Source organism: Aquila chrysaetos, chromosome 7 (genome assembly GCF_900496995.4).
Source record: "Aquila chrysaetos chrysaetos chromosome 7, bAquChr1.4, whole genome shotgun sequence".
Taxonomy (NCBI): domain Eukaryota; kingdom Metazoa; phylum Chordata; class Aves; order Accipitriformes; family Accipitridae; genus Aquila; species Aquila chrysaetos.
The window spans coordinates 8,950,790-8,978,108 of record NC_044010.1 but is presented as its reverse complement, the minus strand read 5'-3'; the positions used below and the strand labels follow the sequence as shown (position 1 = coordinate 8,978,108).

At 40.1% G+C, this 27,319-nt stretch overlaps 1 protein-coding gene across 5 annotated transcripts in view; it reads left to right on the top strand.

The window, feature by feature from the left end:
• Nucleotides 1-25,247, top strand: part of IMPG2 (interphotoreceptor matrix proteoglycan 2) — a 63,373-nt gene extending 38,126 nt beyond the window's left edge. For 2 of the 5 annotated variants that reach the window (XM_041124663.1, XM_030021074.2), the window contains exons 7-21: nt 370-422; nt 895-986; nt 3,915-4,076; nt 6,986-7,044; nt 8,436-8,453; nt 10,480-10,724; nt 11,348-11,430; nt 15,240-15,564; nt 16,025-17,766; nt 18,649-18,868; nt 20,070-20,280; nt 22,443-22,631; nt 22,821-23,019; nt 23,929-24,008; nt 24,909-25,247. In XM_041124663.1, coding sequence (XP_040980597.1) covers nt 370-422; nt 895-986; nt 3,915-4,076; nt 6,986-7,044; nt 8,436-8,453; nt 10,480-10,724; nt 11,348-11,430; nt 15,240-15,564; nt 16,025-17,766; nt 18,649-18,868; nt 20,070-20,280; nt 22,443-22,631; nt 22,821-23,019; nt 23,929-24,008; nt 24,909-24,921 — 3,691 coding nt within the window. In that variant the 3' untranslated portion in view covers nt 24,922-25,247. The remainder of the gene's footprint in view (nt 1-369; nt 423-894; nt 987-3,914; nt 4,077-6,985; nt 7,045-8,435; nt 8,454-10,479; nt 10,725-11,347; nt 11,431-15,239; nt 15,565-16,024; nt 17,767-18,648; nt 18,869-20,069; nt 20,281-22,442; nt 22,632-22,820; nt 23,020-23,928; nt 24,009-24,908) is intronic. The other 3 variants (XM_030021075.2, XR_003924449.2, XM_030021077.2) reach the window with 3 other exon arrangements.
• The last annotated feature ends 2,072 nt before the right edge of the window (nt 25,248-27,319 follow it).

Below are 27,319 nucleotides of genomic sequence, written 5' to 3'. Positions count from 1 at the left end.
TTAAAGAATATTACAGGTTATCTTTGTGTTTTATCTCTGGTCTTCGCATTTGCTTCCTTTACTAAACTGCTAGAAGGCAAAATGTATTTTTGGGCAGGACTCCAAGTCGGTTGGAATATAAGGAGGTTAGCAACCCGGAGAAGCACATGATGTGTTGTGTGTGATGCAAGTGACCTAATATCTAAGTTCCAAAAGATAACTGAAATATTGCAAAGCCTAATTTTTATGAAGTTACCAGCAAAGTAGTACCATGACAAATTTCTTCTGCAAACATGCTTTTTGGTGTGGCAGCAGAATCACAGATAAATCAAAAACTAATAAAACTTTCTCACCATGTCCAACTTCAATTTCTGATTTTATTTTTATTAGCGGTAGTGGGACTCCAACTCCAGCTTCGGATGCTGATGTTACCACATTGAGAGGTCAGTTTTCATCTAACTCCTGTCAAAGCTGATTCTGAATTACTAGAAAATTGAGAAATTCGATGGTATTTGGATTTGAGAAAGAGCTGTGAATTTTTGCACCTCAAATAATGCTGTTTGTGATCTGGAGATCATGTTATATGCTGACATTATTTTGTTATTGTATGAATCATGAAAATCCTACTTGAGAAATTAGTTCTGTGTACTTTTTACCGCACTTAACTTCATGTTCCCCAAAATATATCTGCTTAGACAGAACATTAGCATTTTATTCTGATTAGTGCATTTGATACTTTTCTTCAGGCTCCTCAGGTGTTTCCTGTGTTGTTTCTGTCATGATAATGGGAATAGGAATCAAATTTTACTGTTGGTAAAAATTTTACTGTTACACTGCTTCTGTGTGTATCTACATGTACATGGGTATATGAAAAAAAACCCCAAAGAAAATAATACTGCTCTCTTTCAAACTCAGATGCAGCTGCCAATGTTCCTCCCCCTCATGAGATCTCTGTAGAGACTCCTGTGGGTGGTACTGTCCGTGAGATCGAAGATGCAGACACTACTGTGAGTGGTTTTTTTATTTGGTTCAGCATTCTGTTGCCTTTCCTAAATAATATTGTTGTCATTTGCATTTCCTAGTACTTAAGGTGGTGTTAGCATAGTGTATTAACACAAATTAAGATTTCATAAAAACAGGGCATGAACTTTAGAAAATTTTAAAATAATTTCCTGGGTAGGTATTTTTTCATTTGCAGAGGCTTTGCAATGCCGCTTCCCCGACAGTGAGAGGGAACAGATCAATTGAGCTATCAGGTGAGGATTTTGCTAGTGACATAGGACTAGACAGGGAATGCTTAGGGCTTCTGAGAGCTCCAAGAATGCGGAGCATTACTATTCCTATGGAAACACAATACACCTTAACTTGCTGTAGTAGTGTTTCGAAGGTCCATGTGGTACAATCGTGTAGGACGGCAGAGAGGTGGCCTGGGTAGCCTTGAAGATTCCCTCCGATTCTCTGCTCCTTTTCCTCTTCTGACATAGATGAACTTTTATTTATCATCTTACAGTCACCCTTACCTTGACATTTAAACGAAACTCCCAGCACAGGGAAGCCTACATCAACTACTTAAAATGTCTCTGTAAAAGTGAGCTGGCTTTCAGAAGTGCTGACCACCACTTAGGTCCCAGGGAAGTATTTGCTTCCAGGAAACAGCTCCTCTGGATTAAAATTTAAGCCCAAACTCTAGAATCCAATTGCAGTATTCGTGGGCCTACATGACTGAAGAAAATTTTGCAAACCAGTGGTACGAATCAGCTGGCTTTTGTTTTCTTATAAACGTGAAACTGTCAGTGGATTTACTGAGAAGCTTACAAAGTTGCACATGCTGCATATAAGTAGAAGCTGATTTATGGTGCTGGGTTTAACTGTGCACTGTTCTGTAGCCTAGTATGGCCATGAAACAAAGCTGGGCCAAACTGTACTTTCTTCTAGAGTTTTCAGGGCTGACTGTGAAGCTCTGATACTGTGCTTCCAAGAATAAATACTGAATATGAAACAGGCAGACAGCTTCTGACTCAAGTCCAGGGTCTGACTTTATGTTACGTACCAAGAACGCTTGTGGTTTGGTCCCATGTACACCATTATTCTTTTTCGAAACAGACCTGCCTGAAGTATTTCTGCCTGAGCAGAGAATAGGACCACTCAGTAAATCAGAAAAAACAAAACCCCAACCCAGAATTAGATTGTTGCTGCTACAGTGTTTTCACTCGATACAGTTACATCACACCTCATCATTGCTCTGTGCAGCCAAAATGCATTGCACATTACAAGACCAAGAATAAGCAAAGCTCATCTTCTGCACTAAAATGTTGACTGTACTTTTGGTTTTGGGGGACTGATAAATGATTGAAACTACACAGCGTTGCAAACAGCCATATAGTAGTAGCACATATATGCCTGCCAAGTATGTATATCTCAAATGCTAACTAGCTTTAAGTAGTGTACCAGTCATTATGGTCCTTAAAGTTATCTAGTAAAAAAGGGATGGGGGGCGGGGGGGGAAGAAGAGAATTTAACTAAATGATGTATAAGTTGCTCACTGGTGGCAGCTAAACTTTCTGGAGAAAGGTTTTTCCATTTCCTGCACCATACATACACAGGCTGCAGTTTTGCAGACCTTTTCAGTCTGTTTTGTTGGCTCTCTTTTTTCCTTTTTAATGGGGAAAAAGCAACAACTGCATGTAAATAGCCAAAGACATTTGGCTATTTGGCTAAAGTTAACTTAAGCCAGCCTTCCCTTCCCTCCCCCACAAATCTCAATTTTTTGTTTTAGAATAAAACCATGAAACAAGATCTGTTTTTTCTCATGTCTTTCAGTATACCACAAGGAATAGTATGCTGGTTGTAAAATACTAGGGAACTAAGCAGAAAGTGTTCTTCCTGTGTTGCTCAGTCATTTAAATTAGATTAAAACTTGGAATTCACTGCTGCCCACGGCAGCCATGATAGCTACATGCTTCCCTGATGCATTGCACAGCCACTGCTGCGGGGCTTCTTGGGCAACTGTAGACTTACCAGTTGAAGCCCACCACTTCAGCTCAGCAGAGGTCCCTGCAGATCCCCCAGTGCCTGCTGTATAGCTGGGGGGGATCCTTCACTTGCTGAGGCTGAACAACACAGGGTGTTCTGAATGTAGACCTTGGCAAAGGGAACTTGTCTTCCAGGTGGAATAGTAAGTAGGAGCCTTGTGATAAATAAGTAAATTTTGGGTAAATCGGCCTACTGCTGACTGGGCTTAAGTGAGCTGTTCATGTGTCCATAGTTGCACTTTAAATTGCCTCACGAACATCCCACACAACTGTTTTTCTGTTTGTAGCTGAGGTCAACTAGATGGCCTTGCACTAAAGTAAATATGTGCAAATGGAAGGTAGAAATAGAATTATCTGCAATACAAGAATTCTCAAAAAATGTTCTTGCTTAGTAGATTGCCTCCTTAGTTGCCGCCTCTGTCCCTGAGGCTTCATGAGCACTCTGTTATAGTGCAAGGTAAACAGGTATGCTGATGGCTCAAGTGAGCATTGCTGTGCTTTGGACTGCAGGTTTCACATGTCATTAAGTGTATCTGTGACCATCAGTGTCACCCACCAGTAGTGCCCTGAGGTGTTCCTGTCCACGCAGCATTTATGGAGAGGACTTCAGGTTTTCTGCCCCATCAAGAGCCAGAGAAACATCCAGGTTTGCAGCAGCTGGAGAAGTTTCTGGCCCACATAAGAAAGATGTTTGGACCCAAGTTTAGGAATGTAGTGTGCTGTTGATGGATGGGAAACCATATGTACATATACATATCTAGGGATGCTCTTTACATGGAATAAATCCAGGATAGGTAGGAATCTGGTCTGTGGTGAGTAACGAGGATTTATTTCTTGGGAAATAACAAACAAAAAAAGGCATTAAATCACTTCTTGTTTTCTCCCTTCTTCCTTCCCTTCCAGATCAATAATGAGATTAAGAAGCAGGATGAGAAACCAGTGAGACCTGTAACTGAGCAGATAATTGAGTTCAGCGTTTTGATTGCTGATGAAAAATACAGCGAGGAGCTGAGCGACCCAGCTGCTGTGAAGCATCAACTGCTGTCTGAACGATTCATTTCTCAGGTGATTAGCTTCCCTGACTTCCTTTTTCTTTTTGCTGGCTCTGCAAAGCAATAGTAGCACATAGCACCTGTGTTAGGACTGCCTTTTTCTCATGGGCTCTGCAGGACCAGCTTAAAGGCTTTTGTTACCTGAGGCAGGCTGGAAAATATTCACCCACTATGAGAATACACTGTTCTGTCTGACATGCTGCCCTTTTTGGAGTAGCGGAGTGCCATGCATTGTGTGTAGCATACCAGTTGCCAAAGACCAATTACTCTAGTTTTCTTTTTGTGTTTCTCATGAAATAGCCTGCTATCATTTTTTCAGGCAAAAGAAGTAAAAGTATGCTTTTAGGAGGATGAGAAAATTATGCTGAACCCCTGAATGGGGACATACTCTAAATGGGACTTTTCTGAGGGACTGCTTTCTCTCTCTCCCCCATTTTCTGATTTCCTTAATTTATTTTGCCTCGTGTTAGCAAAAGAAACTAAGCCAGATGTTATTAATACATGAAAAACTTTTCCACTTATTTTAGTCCTCTTAAAGACCTATTTCTACCAGGGCTAACTTTGTCCTTACCACCCTTTCAGAATTTTTCAGTACCTCTCCCTGTCCGTGTGTTACTGCAGTAGAGCTTTTAACTCACAGAGAAGTGCCAAGACTCTTGTTTGCCTCTTGATGCAACTTCATTAGTTCTTAAAGTTTTAGGACTTGAAAATGTTAAAGATACATTTAACATCTCTCTAGTGACCAGTCTGCCTAGAGTTTATTTCAGTGCTTTCTAATCTCATTGTCCAGTTTGAATTCTTCTGTAATATAGTTGGTTTGAAACTGGGGAGTGAAAAAGATAATTTGAGGGTCTTAGCAAATCAGCCTGCCTGCACTCTCAAATGGCAGGACATGAATTGACTGCAGTTCAGAGCCGCCAACCTGTGCTGAGGCAGTGCTGGAAGGCAGCTCGAGTAATTCAGGTATAGCGCAGCACTAACGTGGAGTACAGGCAGAAGGTGTACAGGTCCATCAGCATCTGCCTGTGTGGGCATGCTCTGTGTCTCCTACAGAAGCTGAGCACTGAAATGGGATATAGAATATCTTAACGATTACACAGCATCCAGATTTTGAACTGTAGAAGAAACTCTGGCATCAGTCTAGAGAATCTGTCTATACAGAGTAGGTGATCGGAAGAAGTCGCAAACAGCAGAACTCATTCATTACTTCTGCTCAGGAGCGACATTTCTTCGGATGAATCGTTGTGCACTGCAGGGAGATACTCTCTGAAATCTAGGCTGCCAAGACAACTCTTGCTCCTCATTTATGCCCAGAATCAGCAGTGCATGTGAGCACATTTTAAAACTCTCCAGCCAGTTCTTAAACACAGGCTTAAATCCCATTGGAGTCAGTGGGAATGAACCATGGTTTAGACTGCTAGGCACCTACTTCAAAGAAAAAATACGTATGTGCATATACATATAAATATATACATATACACATATATGTATGATTTATTAAAACTTGATTTCAAGCTAATTTAATTTTAATTAAAATTCAATCTTTTAATTTGTACGCTACAAATAAAGTTACTGGCCCACCAATATACAAATGCATGTTTAAAATATGATCATACTGCTGTCTCCTAACTTTCCTCTCCCTATTGTTTCCAATATTTTTGTCTATAATGATGGTAATTTTATTAGCATCATTTTCTTGGGGCAGAGAGTTTCTTCCCTTTCTCTTGGGAGAGTCATCTAGGGTGCCATACAGCAGTGCATCATGAGGCTTATCTTTTCTCTGGCTTCGCTTCCTTCTTAGTCCCATTTAGTTGGGGCTCTCTGTTGAATCCCTTTTACTGGGGCTAACCCTGTGCCAGATGCTGGGCCAGATGGGAAAGAGATGTACGCCTCACTGCAGCCAAAAAGCATCGCTACAACTGTCACAAGTTGCTAGCATAGGCTAGACATCTTAATTTTCCTAGTTGTGTGGCCAAGTAGCAATGCCATAGTGTGTGTGTGTGGAAGAAATGTCAGATGGGACAGAGGCCACCTGGCACATGGATGTTCCACTCCTTTGATCCCTTGCCTGGTTTTCTCTGTGCTTGGATAAAGAAGCTTTTGAAAAAAAGAAAGTCGGCAGCACTTCGATTGTTTAAGACTCACCAGAGACAGTTTAAAAATAGGGAGACTGGGGAGGGGAAGAAGAATTTGAGGAGTAAAAAATAATCCTCAACTGGCAAGGATCTTTTGGGAGAAACAAAAAACCCCAAACCAGCATGACCCTTCAATATTCTATTTCTTGTTTTTGTCTCTGTAACACAGTTGACTATTGGATTAGGCCTGCATGTGCTGCCATTTTGCTGCCCCCAGTTGTCTTTTTTGAGTAGCACTGCCAATCACTCCTGAGCCCTTTGTGTGTTTAGGGCAGTGGAGATGAGCCATGTTTAGCACTGTGCAATGCATTAGTGCCTCTTTGGAGTCTAAGAGGTCCCTGTTCCTACAGCTGCTGCTGCTCCTCTTAAGTTGCTAAGGTCCAAAGCATTTTCCTGAATTCTTTTTAATCCAGAGAGGTTTGGGAGGTAATGGAAACCTTTTGGGCAGAGGTGGCTTTGTACTGCATAAATAAGAGAAAGAATGCAGTCTACTATGGGCAGTGCAGATCTCTGCAGTCTGTTTGAATTCCCCCCCCCTTCGAATGTTTCTGTACAGTTCTTGGGGAACACTGGATGTTGTTCTTCGTACTTTTTCTTTTCTAATAATGAAACAATGTCACCAAAACTCTTCTTCCATAAAGAGAGAGACTATTCAACCATTTTTCTCCTATTAGATATAAGAGCTCAGATACATCTTTAGAAAATATTGAAAATACTTCCTGATTTTTCACTAAATGAGTAGGGTGGAGGAAATCTGTGTTAATTTTTTGTTTTTCCCTCAAAATAGATGGAAAGTGTATTTGAAGGACTACCTGGATACAAAAACATCCAAGTCCTGGATTACAGGTAAAAAGATACTGATGCATATGTGGTGATTGAAACTGATCATGTACGATGGTGCGATGTGCTAGCACCACACTTGGAAGAATGTTGGGCATGTGCATGGGAGTTCCTAGGATGTACTAACCGAAGGACAAGTACTTTCATATTTGGTACCTCCATATAGAGAGGTTGAAATAGAAATACTAAACTGTATGTAAATGTAATCATCTCCTTCGCTTCTGGCATCCACCAGAGAATCTCACATGATATGCTTGCCTTGATTTTAAGATAAGGCATTCTTAGTCAAGATTCTATCCTAAAATTAAAAGAGATCTTTTCTAATTTAAAATCAGTATCTGATACTTCTTCAATACTATTGACACATTCTAGTATTAAACGAGGAACAACACAGGCACCTTTTTTGAAAAATGTGGTGTATTTAAATTTTTTTTTCAACTTCTTAATGTTAATTTGGGATGACTCTAAAGGCTGGTGTTTGAGATCTGTAAAGGTCTTTCTCCCTTTGATCAAAGCAAAGGTGGGTGAATAGTTTGATAAATGATATGCAATATTTTAACTCTCTTTATTCTTATAAATATATTTTGTAAAGACTAGGTACTTCGGAATGACATTTTAAGTTAATCTGGGGAAAAAAAGGGGCTCCTGCATATCATGCATCAAACATCAGATGTCTGAGTTTTGGGGTACATGGATCACAAATTATGATTTTTCTTGAATGGACTGGATATAACTTTCAGAATCTAATGAGGCTCTTCATGAGTTAAACTAAATTGTGTTTTCTTTGAGATTTTGTAAGCTGTGTTTCTTAGAATTTATTAGCTGGAATATTCTAGCTAGAATATATGCAGGTAACAAAGCAGCTATAGTGAGAAACATGTTATGGTTGGAACCCTAGCCTGTGTTCAGTTTCCAGCCTGGAAGGTAGCAAAACCTTCCATCTTGGTATCTGCAGTCTAATACATTTGCAAGCTCTTGGTTCTTTTGAGAAGATAGATGAAAGGGTGATATTTCTGGCAAAGTACCAGAGCTCTGTGCTCTGCTGTGCATGACAAAAAACCATGTTTGTAAACTAAACCTTTAGGTAGAATTAGTAAGCCTAGATTTTCTTGGTACCGACAGCAATTTAACTGCATTATTTGCCATAACTTGAGATGCCTCTGCTCTGCTGATTCATTGTGATCAATGGCAAATATCTCAGTATAGTAAAAGCACAACAGTTTGTTACATAGCAGAATAACTATGCGACTTACAACTGTTTTGCTGTATGCTTTTTCAAATTTGTGTGGCCTGTAGAATACCAAAGCAAATTTGTTAAAAGTTAGAAGACTTAGAGGAAATTATAACATTGATTTAACAGGTTTTGCTGTTGTTTTTTGTTTTGTTTCCATATTCAGCTCTCCTCAGGAGGACAGGTAAAGACAACTTGTTAATAGGTATTGTCATAATACAGATCGAAAAACATGTTTAGCTGGAGGACACTGTTTGGGGGATTTGTAGTTTTGGCTCCAGAGCGAGATAGTTATCCAGCATAAATGTTGTGTGAGGGGGTTCTACCAGAAACTGCAAGTAACTGATCTGTTTTGATTACAGATAAACCTAATTTGCTTATTTAAGTCCTAATCATAAAAAACTGCTTGGGGAAAATCTTCCTAAACACAAGTCAGCTACTGGGCTAAGTTGTGTATAGGAGTCTCTTTTGTGAAGAAAACAAAATTGCTTAATGATGACTCCAGGTCTTTATACTTTGCAGTAAAGTCTTGAGTAGATATGGGATTATTATTATTATAGAAATTAAAGTAGGTAATAAAACCATGGTTCTCCAGCAAAGGCAGTTGGCTTAGCTACTTCAAGGTGAGAGGTGCTGCACATCTTAGCAGTAGCTTTATAAACATTCCTTAGTGGAAGATGGGATCAGTCTGGACTTGTTTTTCGCCAGACATATGCAGGTTAAGCATCCAAAATTTTCCTCCTTTAGTATTTTAAGAATTTCACAAGACAGAAAATGAACTGCAGCCTTTAACTTACTAGATGTTTTTTCTTGTATTTCTCAGCAAAGGTGTAACCAGTTTTACAGAGAATGAGCATTTTAACTTTAGAATAAAGGTTAGAAAACACAAATCTCTTCACCAACAGTACTGACTTAAAGCCGTCCTCTACTGCTCTGCACTTCTGCAGGCTAAGACACATGCAACTGTTCACAAAGGCTATGTTGCAAGCACCAGGTGTTTTAGCCCTTTCCAGACAGATGATGGTGTCGTTGTTATTAGTTAGGAATTATTAACTGCAACTGACAGCACAGTTGTATTAAATCTAAATGTTCCTTTTGAGGAGCATACTGTATTCCATCTTTACTGTGCCTTTTCACTACTGCTGTCTTTTTATTTCCTCTGCTGAGAGTCAGTGCCCATGGTGAGCCTATGGTGGGCTCATTTCAATGATAGAGCCAGCAGCAAAACTCCAGCAGGCTCCTGGTTTTAGTCAGTGTGTTTGCCGATTATGTCTCTGCTGATTATGTCTCTGGCGCTGGGGCTTTAGAGACTTCTCTGAACAGGGGCATTACTTTAGCAATCCAGTCCAGCTCTGTGGAATGAGGAAAACCTGTCTTTGGAGCACATTTTTCTAACACTTCATAGATTACTTCACTTTCTTGCTGTGCCCTGTGTACAGCCAAAATATGTTGTATTTTCTAAAGCTCCCTTGTGCTTATGCCCAGTGTATGGTAAATCTGATTGCTGCCTACACTGTCATGTGGGAAAGGACATGCAGACGCATTCAGGAAGAGAAAATTAAGAAAATGGATGAGAGTTAATATGAAAAAAGCTAAGCTGTACACAGATACAAAATTTAGTTAAAGAATAAATGATCAAATGAGTCTAGAAAAATGTTCCCAATTGTAAGCTGTATTAAATACCATTTTATTGCTATTAAACACATTCTTTCAAGCAGATTGACACCGCACAGTGACAGTGATCAGGTCTCCCTCTTGCTACTGTAGATTGCTACTATATACAGCCTATTTTTCCTGGCTGTTTTCATACCTCAAAGCCGTTCCCATCATTGGCATGATCTTAAAATCATCACTCACACCACTGCATGCTGGTGGGCCCATTAATAATGCAGGCAGAAAGCCAATGTTTTGGTCTGCTTGTGGTCTGTCTACCATTCACTAGTAGAAATACAGGGCTGGGACCAGACCAGATGCCAGGTTCTGGTAGCCTGTTCCTTGTGAACTTTGCAGTGGTGGAGAGCACAGGCAGGCAGACATAAGTGTGAAAAGAATTAAATTGTTTTTATTTAGAATCCTTTAAAGCAATATATTTTTGTATTAAACAAGGATATTGACACAGGTACTTGGGAAAAAAAAATCATAGTGTTTGCTATACGTTGGAAAACCTTGCATCTCTCATTTGTGTTCTCTTTCTCTTTGTACAACTGAAGTGGGGTGGAAGTTCACTATGCTGTTACGTTTGATGGAAAACCCATCAGCAATGCCACCTGGGACGTGATTAACCTCCATTCCAACAAGGTGGAGGACAACTCCTTTATGGGCATAGAGGATAATCCAACAGTTGTGTACTCCATCAGTGATTTCCGAGATTATATTGCTGAAATCCTCCAGAAAAATGCCTTGCTTGAAAACACTTCCTTGTCTTTAGACCCTAACTCTCTCCAACTTACTAATGGTGGGTATTAATTATGATGAATCGGTGGGCCGCATGTGAAGTTTTATAAAATAAATCTCAGATGAGTGAATTATTCAGCTGCCCTCTGAATAATGAAAAAGAAACAACAAAACCAACTGTGTTGTAGCTTGTGTTGCTCTGATCTTAACCAGCCCAACTCATTAGCAGTAGTATCCCATTCTTGATCCATTAGATTAGCCTTTTTTTTTTCTTTGACACCGATGTTTGTGGTATGCAATTTCAGTCATACTTGCAAAAATTAACAAGAATTAAGGGGAAATGTGGTTCACGTGATAAATGTTGCACCAAGATGACCTTCAGCTTAGTAGCCCTGTGTTGGCCTTGAGCAGCACAAAGAAAATACCTGGTTTATTGTTGGATATTCAACGATCCTACTAGAGGTGGTGGAGGAGTGCTGTCCACCCCTCCATTCTCATCTTTCCTCTGTACTTCCTGTCAGTGATCTGGGGGCATTTCCAGAAACAAAATCTCTCTGGCAAACTTTCTGAAAAGATTTTACTCACAAATCTGGGATGAAGGAGGGTTTTTCAGTCAGTCATCCAAAACAATTTCCTCACACTGTTACTACAGCCTTTAGATCCCAAGTATTTATATTTCCACAGTGAAAGAAATACTGCACCCTATACCCGGAGACCCATCTTGGATTACTGAGTACCCAGTCGTGCTGGAGCGCCCAGAGTTCGATGTGAGTATGGTTCTGAGCGGTGGCCTTTGGACACATTTGAACAACTTAACTCAGCAAGGCGGAACTGCAGCCAGCACCCAGAGCTTCTCTATCCTGTTGTTCAAGCAGAATAAGCAGTAATGAAGGCACACCTTATACTGGAGTAAAACCTCTGGTGAAATCTCTCATCTGATAATTTGATATCTGTTGCACAACAGTTTTCTGTGATCATATTTTATTACATGGGAGTACTGTGTTCCTGGCTATGCAGGCAGGCCTTGCTTCTTAGACTTCCTTTGTCTGTTTTTTCATCATGTTTAGACTGTATATTGCTCTAAAGACATCACTGTTCCCACAATACTACCCTTCTGTGGAAAGCGAGAAATAAACATAAGCACTAAAGCTGGCTGCTAGAAGAGATAAAATAGTAAGTTTCATGTGCTCCTTTTGTTACTGTATTGCTTTCACTGAAAGTTCTCAGTTCAGTTTTAAAATGATGTCTATCCCCTTAATGCTAGCAAAGGAAACACAAAAAAATGATAGGCAGTGGTTTCTTTTTTTTCCTCTTGAAATTGTAATTACCTCCTGTGATTACCTCTGGAACAACCCAGGACATAGACTGAGGTTCCCCATTGGACAGGAGACTTGGTATCCCTGACCGTGTCTGGACAATGCGAAGGGGCTTTAAGCAGAGATACCAAGTTAGGTGCCAGAGACACTGAGGTCAAGTCAATGAGCTTTGCCAACAGCTAGAATTTCTGAATGGTGGAGCATTGTCTGGGCTTAAGGATTTATCTAGTAGGTTTCTGCTCTGCGCTCTGTTGTGTAACACAGATGTGCCTTCCAAGAAGAAATGAGCTCAGTTTGTGCCACAAAATCCAGGTCCACCCATGCTTGATGGTACGTTTTCACTAAGTTCATTATGAGATAATATTGTGAACACAGACACATTTAATTTCCGGCCAACTTCTGAAATCTTTATGGAAGCAAAATTTGTATTCACTTCACAGAACCCAAATATTCTTGTTAGACTGGTCGCAGGTATAATATCCTTAATTTCATGCCAGTTTTGCCTGAGTTTTAAAAACTCATCATTGATGTCTAAAATGCAAATTCATATGGATTTGCCATAAATGGCTTAAACATGGTGTGGATAAACATGAATTTAAGTTAACTTTCAGGAAAGGGCTTTCTCTTCACTAGAGCTATCTAACTAGATTAAAATGTTGCAGATGTTTATTTTAGTAAGACAAAGAATTCTGCCATCTTTACATTCTATCTGTGGATACTCTGACAGATGTGCAGGCAAGAAGATTTTAGAGTAGAGGTAGCTTTGCAATAATAAATTTTAAACCAGTCTTAGGGAATAGTATGTACAAGAAAAACTTCTGGAAGTTACGTTTTTCTAATTATGGACTATGAATAATAATGTCATCTATGTCTTCAGTCAAAAACTCTAATTATGTAAAAGATATTGAGTATATCCAAAAAACAGCTGTGTGCAATCTGCAATACACAGATAATTTGGAAAGTAACCTCAGATAAAATAAAGAAAATCATAAACGTGCTTAAACAGTAAACAAGGCTGAAACGATTAGTCAATTACTTCCACAGATGTCAAACCTTTATGGTTCAAGTAGATACTGTTAAGTAGAACTGTTACCTATGAAAAAGAATTTTGCTATTATTTTTCTTAGCTGATTTGAGAATAAGTTGGATTTGTATTATCATACATACTCATGACATAATGTGGGACTATCATGACTTCACCGTCTAATAGCTAGCAGATGGTACCAACTAATCATTAATTCTTTGAGTTTTACAGCTCTCTTAAAAGTGAAGAAAAGATCAAGTGTAGTTTTTGAAATCTGTATTTTCTTGTTATTTCTGTTGAGTTGTAACAGGTAGAATGCTCTGGCTTGCTGAATACAATGCTTTTCTGGCAGCAGAAAATGGAAAATCAGGGAGGGGGTTCTGTGTTTGCAGTCATCTGTCATATTTGTAACCCTTTCAAAAGACATTAGCGAAAACCAGAACTTGCCAATATGATATTAAACTTGTTAATATAACGTATTGCACTGTAACAAGAATCTTTGAATAATGCTAGTTGTCATAGGAACATCTATCCACATTCAAATAAATGATGAAGTGCAATCCCTGGCAACTAAATGCTCACATAAGAAAAAAAAAAGTATTGAGAAGCTATTGCTGGTAGTCCTTATTCGTTCTTTATGGAATTTATATGTGTAATTTGTTTCTAATCTTGCACAGTAACTTTTTTACAGCTTGCTTTATAGTGGTCAATTTTGCCAAAAAAGATAATTGCTGGAGCACATGTCTATGTGGTATATATACTTTTCAACTTATTGTTACCATATAAATTAAAAAATGTGAGGAGACTGTGGTGGCATAACAACTGGCTATAAAAATGTGATCAATACAGGTAGACAAATAATTTAATAAAAATACCTTAACTGGCTTGTTTCCAAAGTGTTCAAATGCAGTTTGAATGAAGTTGAAAATTTAATTCACCCATGTTTCAACCAGGAGTAAAATTAAAATTGAAAAGTATTTGGACTCTTCCTGTTATTCATGCTGGTCAAGTAAAAGAAAGATTAGGCAGGAATGGTGAGCTACAGAAATGGTTAAAATGGTTTTGAACTGTAACACGTATTACAGAAACCCATGTCCACTGCCCGCCTAACTTTGCTAGTTACCATCAGCAATTGGTTAGTTCTTAGTAGATTGCTGCTTCTTCAAATTGTCTGGCAGGTTTTCATACCCCAAGGGTTTTTTTTGTCCATATTAGACTATGGCACAGCATTGGTATGCAGGCAGGTATCCATATGAAGCTCTGAGTTTTAGGCAGTCAGCTTGCTTTTGTAGCCTTGACCAAATAACTTAAGTCTCTTCATTGGTTTTCCCCAATATAATTACCTCATGAGACACTGTGGTAGTAGATTAATATTCAAAGATGAAATGTGCTAAGTATTCTAACTGTAAACCAAGTAATGATTGGGGTATGGAGTAGTAAGTAAATGGTGTGCAAATTGGAGATTTAAAAACAAATTATTTTTTCACATTTCCAACAATTCACAAATTCATTGTGCATACTTTTTGTTGTTCATCGTTACTGCTGATAGATGGTTTTTTTTTCTGCACAGGCCTCTCGGCTTTGAGACTAAAGTTACTCAGTTCTCAATGCTGCTCTTTACAGTCTTTGTTGCCCTCCTGGGTTCTCATACTCAAATACTAAAAGATAGCAATAAATGACAACAGGGCATGCATACATTCAAGTCCAGTTTCTAAACTGTTTTATGTATCATAGTAACTATAATAATTATAATTACTGTAGTGATTATGTATGAATAATAGCTGTTAACACCTCTTCATGCTTTAGAAAGGCAGGCAGTACTGTGCGCATTTATCTTTGATTTAGTTAGAGATGGACAGATCCACTTTTTCAGTAAAGAAAAGGAAAGTAGATGGGGTGGATATAGACGGTAAATCTCGTAATACCATAAGTGAAGCTGCACTCCAAACAATCTGAATGGCTTCTTTCCCTTTTTAGTGGACATGACTGGAAACGAAATGTATGTCACAACGATGTGCATTTTACATGTGCACGACATATGATTAGCAAAGGGTATATATTTGCCAGTCCTCCCAGTTTGGCCCCTCCTGCTGCTGTGCATTACTTTCTCACAGAGGCAGTAATACCAGATTTTGCTGTCGGCTGCTGTTAACACCCTCTATGTGTTCAGCCCAACGCGGACAGCCAATGCTTCCCCTATAATAGTGGAAATATTAATAGTGGGTTTATGTTCCAGGACAGCACCTTTTTAGCTGAACGGCCTTCAGCAGATGAATCAACTGTCAGCAATACCTTGCCCTTTGATTTCGCCAAACCAGATTCCACTTCAGATAGTGAACAGTCCAATGACAATGAAATCCGGCCAAGACCAGAAAATCTGGACTCTGAGGCCAGTTTGGCACCTGAAGCTCCGCTCTCCTCAGAGGCTGACGTCACTTCTTTGCCTGATGGGCTGAATTTAGAGGATGGGAATCAGACTCCTCATTTGGTCACTGGACCAGTGTTAGGGCGTGATTCTGTGGACTCTCTGGAATGGCTTTCAGCCCCCAGTTCTTTAGATGGTAAGTTAACGCCATTGACTGAAGTTAAATTTGGATGCCAGTGTCTCGTGATACTCACCCAAGGTATAGTTCACCAAAATGACTTTTCAGAAAGGTCTAAAAAATTGGCTATCTTTCTCTGATAGTTTTTACCTTTCCTGTATGCATGTATCCAAAACCAATATGCTAAGGTAAAATGTTTGTAACAGCTAATAATGCCTGTTTATCCCTTCAGGAAATGGTGTGCACATGATACTTATTTAATTGCACAGAAGTATTTTTGCATGTCTTGACTTGGCCCCCAGAATATGTGAATGAAAAGTGGGATTGGTCAACAGGGGTCCTTCTGACTTCAGCATAGAAAGGCCAGGATATATCACGGGAAACATGCTGAATACAGCTCTACAGACAATAAAATGAATGTAATTTGACACTTTTTATCATGAAAAACAACTAATTGGAAATTTATTTTTATTTTTAGTGTTTGAAGATACTGGACTATCTGAAGACCTTTTGCCTTCAAGTCCTCCTCACCTCGTGCCTGAAGAACCTCCACCTACAGATGATTATGCAGTTCCTCTGCTTTCTGCACCAACAGTGGCCTCTTCATCAGTCACAGAGACTGATATTAAAGAAACAATATTTGCTGAGAAGGAAGAAGTAACTCAAGGTCGTCCTGCAGGCAGTAGCAATGCAGACTCTGTGTTGCATGAGTCTGTGGAAGAAATTCCTTTTCCCTTAGAAGTACACCCCGTGGAAGATGAAACTGATATATATCTTGGAGATAGAGTTATATATGATGATGGGTCTGGTTCAGCTTTTGATGGTTCAGGAAAAGAAATGGAATCAAGTAATTGGCCTTCGGAAGAGGCAACACTGGAACCAATTTTCTACCCTGGTCCCGATAGCTGGCTTGATGATGACAATGAGTCTTTGTTAATCAGAACTGAGGATATTCCTGAAGGCATGATTTTAGACTATATTCTTAACTCTGGGAATAAATTAGATGATGATCCTTCCAAAGATGAGAACGAAGGTATGGCCAATATAAAAGAAGATTTTCTCGATGAGTCTGAAATATTTGTCTTTCCAGAGACTACAACTAAGCAGGTACCTCTGTTACAGACAGAAGAGCCATCATCTGTGGAACCATCTACACAGACAGAAACGTTGGGCATGTATGATTCCTCTTTTGTTAAACCATCCTTGGTTTTGGAGCCTTCAGTGGACCACTCCTTTGTAGATATGCCAACTGGAGAGGCCCCTGTCTCACCACACAATACAGGTCTGTCTGTGGAAGATAGTCTTACATCTACAGGGACTGTCAGTATGGAGCAACCTATAGAGTCCAGTGTACGTCAGAACGTCATTTCTGAAGCAGTTGAACACCAAAATGAAGACAGGACAACAGTAGAAGAACTATTCACAGTGGAGCAGTCAGATGTAACTGAAGCTGCTACAATAGGCCACTTGGACGCAAGCTCTTCAGAAACTATTCTGACTGCACATCCTTCCATGGTAAACACTGATGGTTCCACAGAAGAGCAGCAAACCCTAGATTCATCACTGGCAGGCCAAGACACTACCGAATCAGCTGTGAAGAAACCAGCTGATGTTTGGCCTACAGACACAGCACTAGAAAACTCATTAGATCAGGCAGTGCAATCAGCAATGCCAACTGCCACTCAAGTTTCAACTGTAGTTCGTTCTGTAATAGATCAGACCACTGTTCCAGAAGGCTTTGCTGGACAGGGTGGTACAGACCATGACACGCATGTTTCCATGAGCTTCAGCACTGTTATGAACTCTTACCTAACGGTGAGTGTAACAAGCACTGTTGAGCTTCCGTCCCTCCTCCCTCCTGTGGGATCCACGGCATCCTCGTCTGTGGCTACCTCAACAAAGCTGGGAGATGAAACAACGAGGGTCCCGGATGTTTCAGTGGACCTGGATCATGTGAGCACTGTCCACTTGTCTCCTGAGCTGACTGAGGGAGGAAGGAGCATGACTGAAAGCCACGTGGAGCTAACAACTCGCGTCCAGTCCACAGAGATGGCCAGTGTGGCTTGGGCCACACATGAAAATCACAATAGTACTCCTGTCTCATCACGAGCTCTAGTTGTGTTTTTCAGTCTTCGGGTTACCAACATGATGTTTTCAGAGGACCTGTTTAATAAAAACTCCCCTGAATACAAAGCGCTGGAGCAGCGATTCTTGGAACTGGTAAGAATCACTTCTATGCTAAATGTCCACTACCAGACAGACAAAAATTGTTGGAAAATAATAGTTTGTTGGCTCTCTTTTGTAGACAGCAACTCAAGACTGGTGTTTACAGATATTATTTGTATCCCTCCTTTGGAAAATTCTGTCTGGAAATGGGGGCGGGGGGGGTGGGGTGTGTTGTTTGTCTTTTATTCAGTCAGTAGTCTCTCTAAAGCGTAACTTTTTAGCGCTATGGGCCAGATGCTCTGCTGGTGTCAATAAATGTGGCAGTGTAGCTGAAGTCACTACAAGGTTCCACTTACTTGCTTCCACTGTGGTCTGTATTTAGCCTGTAGGGAGAGAGAAGTAAATAAACGGGGGCTGTGACGAGGTAACTAACTCCTCCTAAGTAAGAGTAGTTCAGGGAACTAAGCTGTTCCTAAACTGACTGATGGCTAGCAAAGCCTGACAGAAACAATTGCCAAATTTTAACTGAGAAATTCCCCTCTCCTGACTGAAATGAACGTTTTGTTGTGGGAGAGGAAGGGAGCAAAGGAGAGAGAGGGAAGGGGGACATGCTTGAAGGAAATATACCCTGTGAAATGGCAAGTATGCCTGGTGCTTAGATCAAGAGAGATCACCATATATGTCCCGAGAACCGTGTTTCTGAATTGTAGACTTTGGAAACTATCTGCTAACTGGTATACTCCGAAGAACTGCCTGAGGTACTCGAGGTCCTGGCAGGCTGCCAGCACAGGCCTCAACTGGGTAAAGTTTTAATGCCCTTGTTGTGGGATTTGGATAAAATAATTCAGACTCCCACTGTCTGATGCAGTAACAGTGCAGCTGGCTTGAGTAGAGATTCAAAGATTCAGCTTTACTCTCACATCCCCTGTGTTGCAGCTGGTGCCCTACCTTCAGTCAAATCTGACAGGCTTCCAGAATCTGGAAATCCTGAACTTCAGAAATGGCAGTATCGTGGTGAACAGTCGAATGAAATTTGCCAAACCTGTGCCTCGGAACGTCACCAACGCTGTGTACATGATCCTGGAAGACTTCTGCAACACTGCGTATCACACCATGAACCTGGCCATCGATAAATACTCCCTGGATGTGGAATCGGGTAAGGAAGGGAAATGCAGTTTGGAGCAAGGGATTTAGAGCAACTTCTGCTTTAAAAACTTACTAAGGATCCCAGCGGCTCAGAGACTGCCCGCTGCTTTTCACAGGCTGGGCTTTAGGAAGACAGTCTTTCAGAGTTCAAACAAATAAAAATCTGTTAAGGGACTAAAGAGATGACAATCAAAGTGGGACCCAGACTGAACAAACTATATAGGGCCCATACAGGAATATGGGGACAAACTTGGCTCATGTAACACTCTATATAATGCCAGTGCACTTTCACAGGGGAGTGAGGGGAAGGCTGGTCAGTGAGAACAGTGGTGCCCATCTCTCTTGTGCTTAGTTTCATGTGTGGTTTGAACTTATTTCATGTGGTTATTCCCACAGGTGGTAGCCAGTTTAGCTGCCAGGTGGGCATCTGCACAGGTAACAGCTGCTGCCTCACTCTAGTGGTAAGGTCATGGTTGTGCTGAAAAGTCACAGGCCCTCTTAGTTCACTCCTCTGATACAGGGAGGAAGTTTTTTCCCTGCCCAAGTTAGCCAGTAGTTTACCACAGAAGCAACTCAGAAGTATTTCCTGTTTCATAACAGTGCTGACCTGTTGCCAAATGGTAGCTGTTCTTCTGAGGTAGCTCTCCTATAAACGTGGTCTAATTAGCATGACAGATCTTCTGATATTGATCATTTAACTGTATGCCAGCCCTCTTAAGCTTGATACAAGTGAGAGATTTCAATGCTACAAGCTTGTGTTCCTCGCAGACAAAGGCAAATCACCTCAGAGGAGGTGGTGAGTGCCCAAAGTCCCCTTGCCCTTCCCTGTAGGCTGCCTAGATTTTCCATAACAAGAAATACTGGAGATAGCTGTGTTTTACACATTTGCAAAATATAGTTCCAGCAGACAAAAGAACATCTGAGGCACTGCGTGTTCCGGTAGGAAAAAGAACACTTTATACTTGCTTTTTCGATTGGCTTGTTGGGTGGTCTTAGCCACACCACTGACATGCACTGTGCAGACAGAGGAACACTTCTAGCACTTGTTCACCTTAGCAGAACCTTTCGTTACTCAGGAAAGATGCATGCTGGATTTTTGTGGATTATTTTAACTAAGAGGCCATTGGTGAAAATGGCAGCAGCCAGCCAGTGCTTTGCCTCAGTTAAGGCTCTCCTCTATCATTAATATTTTCTGCTCTGTGTATTCTCAGGTGAACAAGCAGATCCCTGCAAGTTCCAGGCCTGCAATGAGTTCTCCGAATGCTTAGTAAATCGCTGGAGTGGGGAAGCCGAGTGCGTCTGCAATCCTGGCTACCTAAGCATCGATGGGCTGCCATGCAATAGCATTTGTGATCTGCAACCAAACTTCTGCCTGAACGACGGGAAGTGCGACATAAGCCCTGGGCAAGGGGCCATCTGTAGGTAGGTCATCCTGCTGTTTGAAGTATGTGCTTCCTGTATGAGGACTCCTTATTGTCTCCTCTGTTGTAGCATTCTGTAAGATGATGTGTAACAAGTGAGACGATCATGATTATCATTCAAGTTATGCTGCTGAGTGGAAGTGCCAATATTAACGTTTGTTTTCCTAAGTATATATCAGAAATGAGACAGTAACAAATTTCTTGAATAGAACAGAAACTTCAGGAAATAAAACTAACTAGGAAAAATGGTAGTAATGGAACATACTCAGTTGTTCAAATCACCTCCACTGACCTTTGGGGACAGAATTTATCTCCAGAGGTCTTCTCGAGTAGAAAAGTGTTAGATAATGTCATAAAGCATATAAGAGTTAATTCCATCACAAAAATTTTTATCTGAAAGGCATATTCATACAGCATAAATAGATTGAAAATAGTGCTCTTGGTTAAGAAAAAGTCATAAAAGTAAATCATTTGCCATTTGGGAAAAATGTGTGGTGCATAAGAAGATCAAGGCACAGACTCCCTGGTTCAAATTCTTGCTTTTAGGAAGATACAGATGCATTTGAACAGCATCTCTGTAGTTTACAGATAATGGAAAAGACTTAGTACAAGATATAGACAAATCCATGATCCCTCTGACATTGCACTTAGTTTTTTTCCTTTTCAAGCAAAGTAACACTCTGTTTTTAAAAACAAAATATACCTATTAACAAAAGGTAGGAGACTTATTGCAAAAAAGAATATGACTACTAGTAATGGTTATTTATATTACTTCAGGTGATTTTTTTTTTAAAAAGAGCTTACCTAGAATGTCTCTAAAGTCAATCTTAGAGTCCTAGCAGTTAACAGGAGAAATAAAAATGTTTTTAAAGCTACAAAATGGATACTATCACAGATGTAGTATAAATTCTATCATATTTATATAATAGTGTTAATTAGAAACAGGTAAGTATCTGAACTCAAGCATGCTCTGGCCAGTATTTATTGAGAACTTTTTGAAAAATTTAAGTATTGCTTACTACTTTCAGAAACTATTATTTCAGGTATCTATGTTAGAAGACATAATTTACTGGTGTTTCTTACTAATAAGGTTCTTTGCTTTGAGTGGTCATAATGCTTTACAATTCCTTGAGGTTTTATAGCAAGAACTCCCAAACACACATAATGTATTATATTATTTTTACTGGTATATTTAAAGTCAGCATTAGCATTAAAGTTCTCATGTTCAAAACCACAGCAAGGCAGAAATACTGAGTGCGGTTTTGGGCAACTGTTCCGAAGATACAATCTTGGACACACACTTCTTTCTAGTCTTTTATTTTATCTATTTATTTAACTAATCATTGTGTTTAAAATAAACATTCTGTTCGTTTAACACACCTTTGTATTTACCTTTCAATATGATTAAGACAACTGCTTTCTACCTTTGCATTGTTTGATATGTCATGTGCAAGGTTCAATCAAGGCATAACTTTTTACTTAGTCTAAACACCTCCCAGTTTTAACATGTCACAGGATACTCTAAATTGCAAAACCCACAGGCTTTTCCTATCACAAATGCATTATCCTTTTATTATTTCACCTACCTTCACTCAAATCAGTAATTGGGGTTGTTCAGCCTAGAGAAGAGAAGGCTCCAGGGAGACCTTACCGCGGCCTTTCAATACTTAAAGAGGGCTTATAAGAAAGATGGGGACAGACTTTTTAGCAGGGCCTGTTGCGACAGGACAAGGGGTAATGGTTTTAAACTAAAAGGGGGTAGATTCAGGCTAGATATAAGGAAGAGGGTTTTTTACACTGAGGGTGATGAAACACTGGAACAGGTTGCCAGAGAGGTGGTAGATGCCCCATCCCTGGAAACACTCAAGGCCAGGTTGGATGGGGCTCTGAGCAACCTGGTCTAGCTGAAGATGTCCCTGCTCATGTTGGGGGGGGGGGGGTGGACTAGATGACCTTTAAAGGTCCCCTCCAACCCAAACTATTCTATGATTCTATACTAAAGCGGCTGTTCACAATAATTATTAAAGAAAGTTGGTGCTTGAACATGCAAAGGTATTTATTGAGGTGACTTAACTGAGGGCACATCATAACAGGAAGTTAAATACATTTACATTAGCCAAAGCTTTTGCTGGTGTTTAATTTCCCTGTGTTTCTTTGTTGCAGGTGTCGTGTGGGAGAAAACTGGTGGTACAGAGGGGAGCACTGTGAAGAATATGTGTCTGAGCCACTGGTTGTCGGTATTGCAATTGCTTCTGTGGCAGGATTCCTTCTTGTGGCGTCTGCTGTCATCTTCTTCTTGGCCAGGACCCTTCGAGACCAGTACACAAAGAGTGAAACTGAGGACTCACAGGGGTAAGTGACACTATCTAATATTTTAAAACACACCTGCTACAATAAGGATAATTCTGTCGTAAGTCTTCTGTCACACAGTTGACAAGCAACAGGATGTAAAGGCACCTCCAAATGCCAGGCTTCCTAAATCTATCTGCTGCCCTACCAGGTTGCGGAGAGGCTCACACAGTTTGTTTATTGCTCCCCCAGGCAGGGTGACAGCCTCTCGTCCATTGAGAACGCAGTTAAATACAACCCCATGTATGAAAGTGATACGACTGGCTACAGCCATTATTACCGGAGATACCCTCAGCTAACATCCTACAGTTCTACCAGTGCAGAGACATCCACAGACTACAGCAGTGAAGAGATCAGGCACATTTATGAAAACAGTGAGCTTACTAAGGAGGTAAATGACCTTGTTTTCATAGTGGCATGGAAAAGATCACGTAAACAATAAGCTTATTCCACACTTTTAACCTGAGAGGTGGGCCCAGTCTTCCCCCAGTGTCTGTGCTCTAGATAAACAAGTTGCAACTATGGCTGCTGCAACTATTTAAGAGAAGAAAGAAAGGATTTCTTTTCCTGCTTGCTATTAGGTATAGTGAAAGGGAATGAGTGTGTTCTGACCTGTAATGAATTTCATGTGATAAAGGAGCTGACTGCTTATGTAACTTCACCTGAGTTGGGGAGGTTTGCTGTATTGCTCGACACAGCCTTTAGCTTTTAGTGCCAACTACCTTATGTAAGAGTAGTTATATAGTGAAAACCTGGCACATCCTGGCCTTTTTACAGTGGTTTGGTTTTTTGTTTTGTTTTGTTTTTAAAAAGTTTAGGTCCTTCTATAATCTGCAAGTTAGATCACACCCTTCTTTCTTCCTGTATACCCAGTATCTAGGGTTTACTCCAGAAGGCTAAAGAGAAGGGGTTTACATCCAGGAACTAACCACAGATCCTTAAGCAACTGTGAGAGGTGTGAATCAGGCCTGTACCTGGGCTTGTAAGCAAAGTATCTATGAGAGAGAAATGGTTTTGTTAAAGCCTGTTGAAACGCCACACTCTGTCCAAACCCTGGTTTTGATTTAAAAGTAAAGTATTACTGGATTCCAGTGAAGTGCTCCACTTAAAAAAAAAAAAAAAAAAAAAAAAAAAAAAAAAGGCATAAAGAAGAATTTTGGTATTGGACTTCCCAATTTCAAGCTCTACTCCTTGAAACAGCAAAGCATAGAAGCTTTATTTTCCAAAAACCAGAAATCAGTTTTTTCAGTCGTATTCTAATTTCTATTATGTACTTACAATTGTGTTTCTTGTATTCTAGGAAATTCAGGACCGAATTCGAATTATAGAGCTCTACGCTAAAGACCGTCAGTTTGCAGAGTTTGTTAGGCAGCATCAAATGTGAGTGAAATGTCTTGTCTGGATAACTAACTCCTCTGACATTTTCTCATGTGGCCTTTACTACATTACTGTCTTTTTCATGTAAGGGTCTAGAAATGCTGGGACACTAGAAGTTAAGATTTCAACATTATTTCTGAAGCGGTTCAACCGTTTTCAAGTACTTTACTTAAAATAATCAGTGTCAAAAGTAGCTAGCCCCAGAAGGTATGTTAAAAGCAGTGACGAGGAATCCCAAAATTAACGGGTGTCAGAGAAGCACTGACATCATATTTAGGTCCTTGAAAGCACAGATGGAACCTTCTTAACTCTTTTAGTGCAGTTACTATTGCCTAGTGCTCTATCTAAAATAGAAATTTTAAAAGCATGTTGGTTTATCTGGAGTTCTCAAGACTTGGCAACTAACCAAAAACCAACAGATCGCCAGTACAATCCTGTCTGGTATGGTGGGCACCTACCATAATAGAAAGCTTACAATTCCAAACAATTAACCAAGCTGAGCTGTGTGCTTTGATGAAAGCTAACCATGAAAAAGGCCATCAAGGAATTAATTATTAGCATACACACTCTTATGAACTGTACTCTCACTGTAGCAAGCAGCAAATTACAGTAGCTGGGTTAGTTTGAAAGTTACTGTAGTACAGTTGCTTTTATCCTATTAAAAATAGCCACAGTAGCAAAAAGCTTGTGTTCCAAGATGATCAACAATACTTTTTTTTTTTTTAATTGAAAATAACAGCAGTTCACATTTTTCCATGTCAGTTGTTCATTTTTTCATCTTGAAAAGGATCAGCATCTAAATTTTCCACAGCTGGAAAGTAGTAAGGGCTGCCTCATATAAGCCTTGAATCCAATGTTTGAAAGAGCCTAACTTAATCATTGCTTCTCTGTTTTTCATTTCAGGAAGCTGCTTTAAGAAAAAAAGAAATCAGTAGAAAGCATTGGGAGATAAAGACTACCTTGTTGCCATAGCAATGGGCTCCAATGTAACTGCAAAGTTACTTATAGTCTTAACATTGCACGGATGGATACAGATGTTTTCTAAATGAACAGCTAAAATGTACAGATGTCTGTTTATCTCAATTACTTCTGGCTTTTCTGTGTAAAGTGACATTTTTAAGAGGTGATCAGAAGTGGCAGAGGTTATGAAAGTTCATTTTTCTTTAACTCCGAAAGGAACAGTGAAAGTTTGTATACCAAGGCAAAAAAATCTCCTCAGGTAAGAGAAGATAAATGCACAACCAAAATAAAACGCACGTTCAAAATCCCTGTCTGGTATTTATCCCCTCACTGGAGGCTACTGTAGCGATTTCACAGGTATAAAGCACTAGTGGAAAGAAATATTTGGTTTGCACGCAAATGATTTGTAGGGGAGAACTAATGTGCTAGAATTGTGTTAGCGTTATTTTAAAGCATTCCCATTATAAACACAAACATAACCTCACTGGAAAAATTGTTCTTTTGTACGGATGCATGCTGTACATTTTGTCACCGGGCATTAGCAAAGCAGAACATAGCGCTAAGCCTGCAGGCCTCCAAAAGGCTCTCCCCAACAATAAGCATCACCCCTGGCTGCCAGTGACGCAGTACAGTGCAGTGTTTTTAAAGCCAGGATGGTTCGTTCTCCGGCTGTTCCTGGCAGAGACATACAAGCTGGGGCGCAGAAGGGCTTCTATCATACAGATGTTCTGTGAAGCTTAAGTGACTAACATTGACCTTTTCTGTATGTAGACAATTTGTTTGGTATTTTATAAGTTAATAAGCATTATTTATTTGTTGTGTATTTCCCTACCAACTTTTTTCACAATGGATTTAATTGTTGAAATAGAAAGATGAATAGTTCAATGATGAAATACTACCGTGGCATTTGTGCCCACCCTTTTTAAAAATGTATTTAGTGATTACTCAATGTCGAATTCAGCCCACTAATATTTGTATTTTCATTGCTGAACTGGGCAATAGCCTGCCATGAGCTCTGTTTCAAAATCAGGCTGTGGTACTTACTTAAGTGCATGCATATTTGGTAAACGGGGAAGGGAAAAAATGAGATTATTCTTGGCTTAGCGGAAGTCAGCGTAGAATTCCTTAAACAGAAGTTGTCAGCCTGAAGCATTTTAAAATAGCTGAATTGAGATGGGGACCTCTGAGGTGCAGATACGGAGTTTTATCTCAAGTTACAAAGAGAGTTCTGACTACACATTAAAGTGTCTTGGGCCTCTGTTCAGTCACCCAGTGTCTCTTGTTTAAGGCGTTAACACGGCTGTCAGGGTTACAGCATTAATAGTCTCACATCAGCTTCTGCTACCACACAAGGCCAAGTTATTTGCTATTTCTACAAAGGCTGTAGTTCTCGGCCCACATGTGCCAACAGCCACCGGATACTTTTTAGAGTTAAGTGATAGCGAGAATTACTTACTTGTCTATAGGCAACTTTGCTAAACAAGTGAATATTTCAATGCAATTCTTCTACGTGTTCTGGAGCACCTCACTGGATCACTTGTGCAGCATCTTCTTGCCTTGAGTGGCAGGGAATGGGTATCAGAGCCACACATCTGTCAAAGAAATGCTTACATAAACCACTGTAAGCCTGAATAACGCAAGACAGCAGGAAGTAACATGGTGCTGCTGAATACTGTTGTAACCAGATGTTATGAGACAGAGACCCCACTGTGCTGGGTGACCCAAGGGCGCTCAGAGCAGCTGAGAGCTGCTCCAGTGTTTCTGAGGCACAGCCCACTCCCTTTTGCCCCTGCGGCAGCACGGCTGAGCCATCCAGTTAGTTGCACCAGGGCTTTGTCCTCATGGTAACTGTACGACATACATAGAGAAGTACAGGGCTCAGGGTAGGCATCAACCTGTGACTGGTTTCTGTGCAGCTGGGCTGCCAGCCCTGGCAGCTTCGGTGCTGCTCCTGCTAAGCACAGCAGTGGCTGGCATCAGGCACATTTTAAAGGTATTCTAGTATTTGCTGTGCACAAGCTGAGGTGAGTCTCGGTTATACTGAGTATGAGGTATTTCAGTGTATATACAGTGACTCTTTTCTTTGTGTGTGTGTATAATACATATGAACATAATGGTATCTTATTTTCACTACAATAAAAAATTATTTCCAAAATATTTTTTCTATAAAATTAATGTAAAGACTACGAGATTGATATGAAGAGAGAAGGTATCTTAGCCATGATGATTTGTGCATGTAGGATCAGAAAGTTTGGGGTTTTTTAAACAGAGTTGGTTAAGCTGTTACACTCCTTTGCTAACAAAAGTGCCACATGTAGTTCATTATCGCTTGCAAGGCTGTATTCTGAAAATTC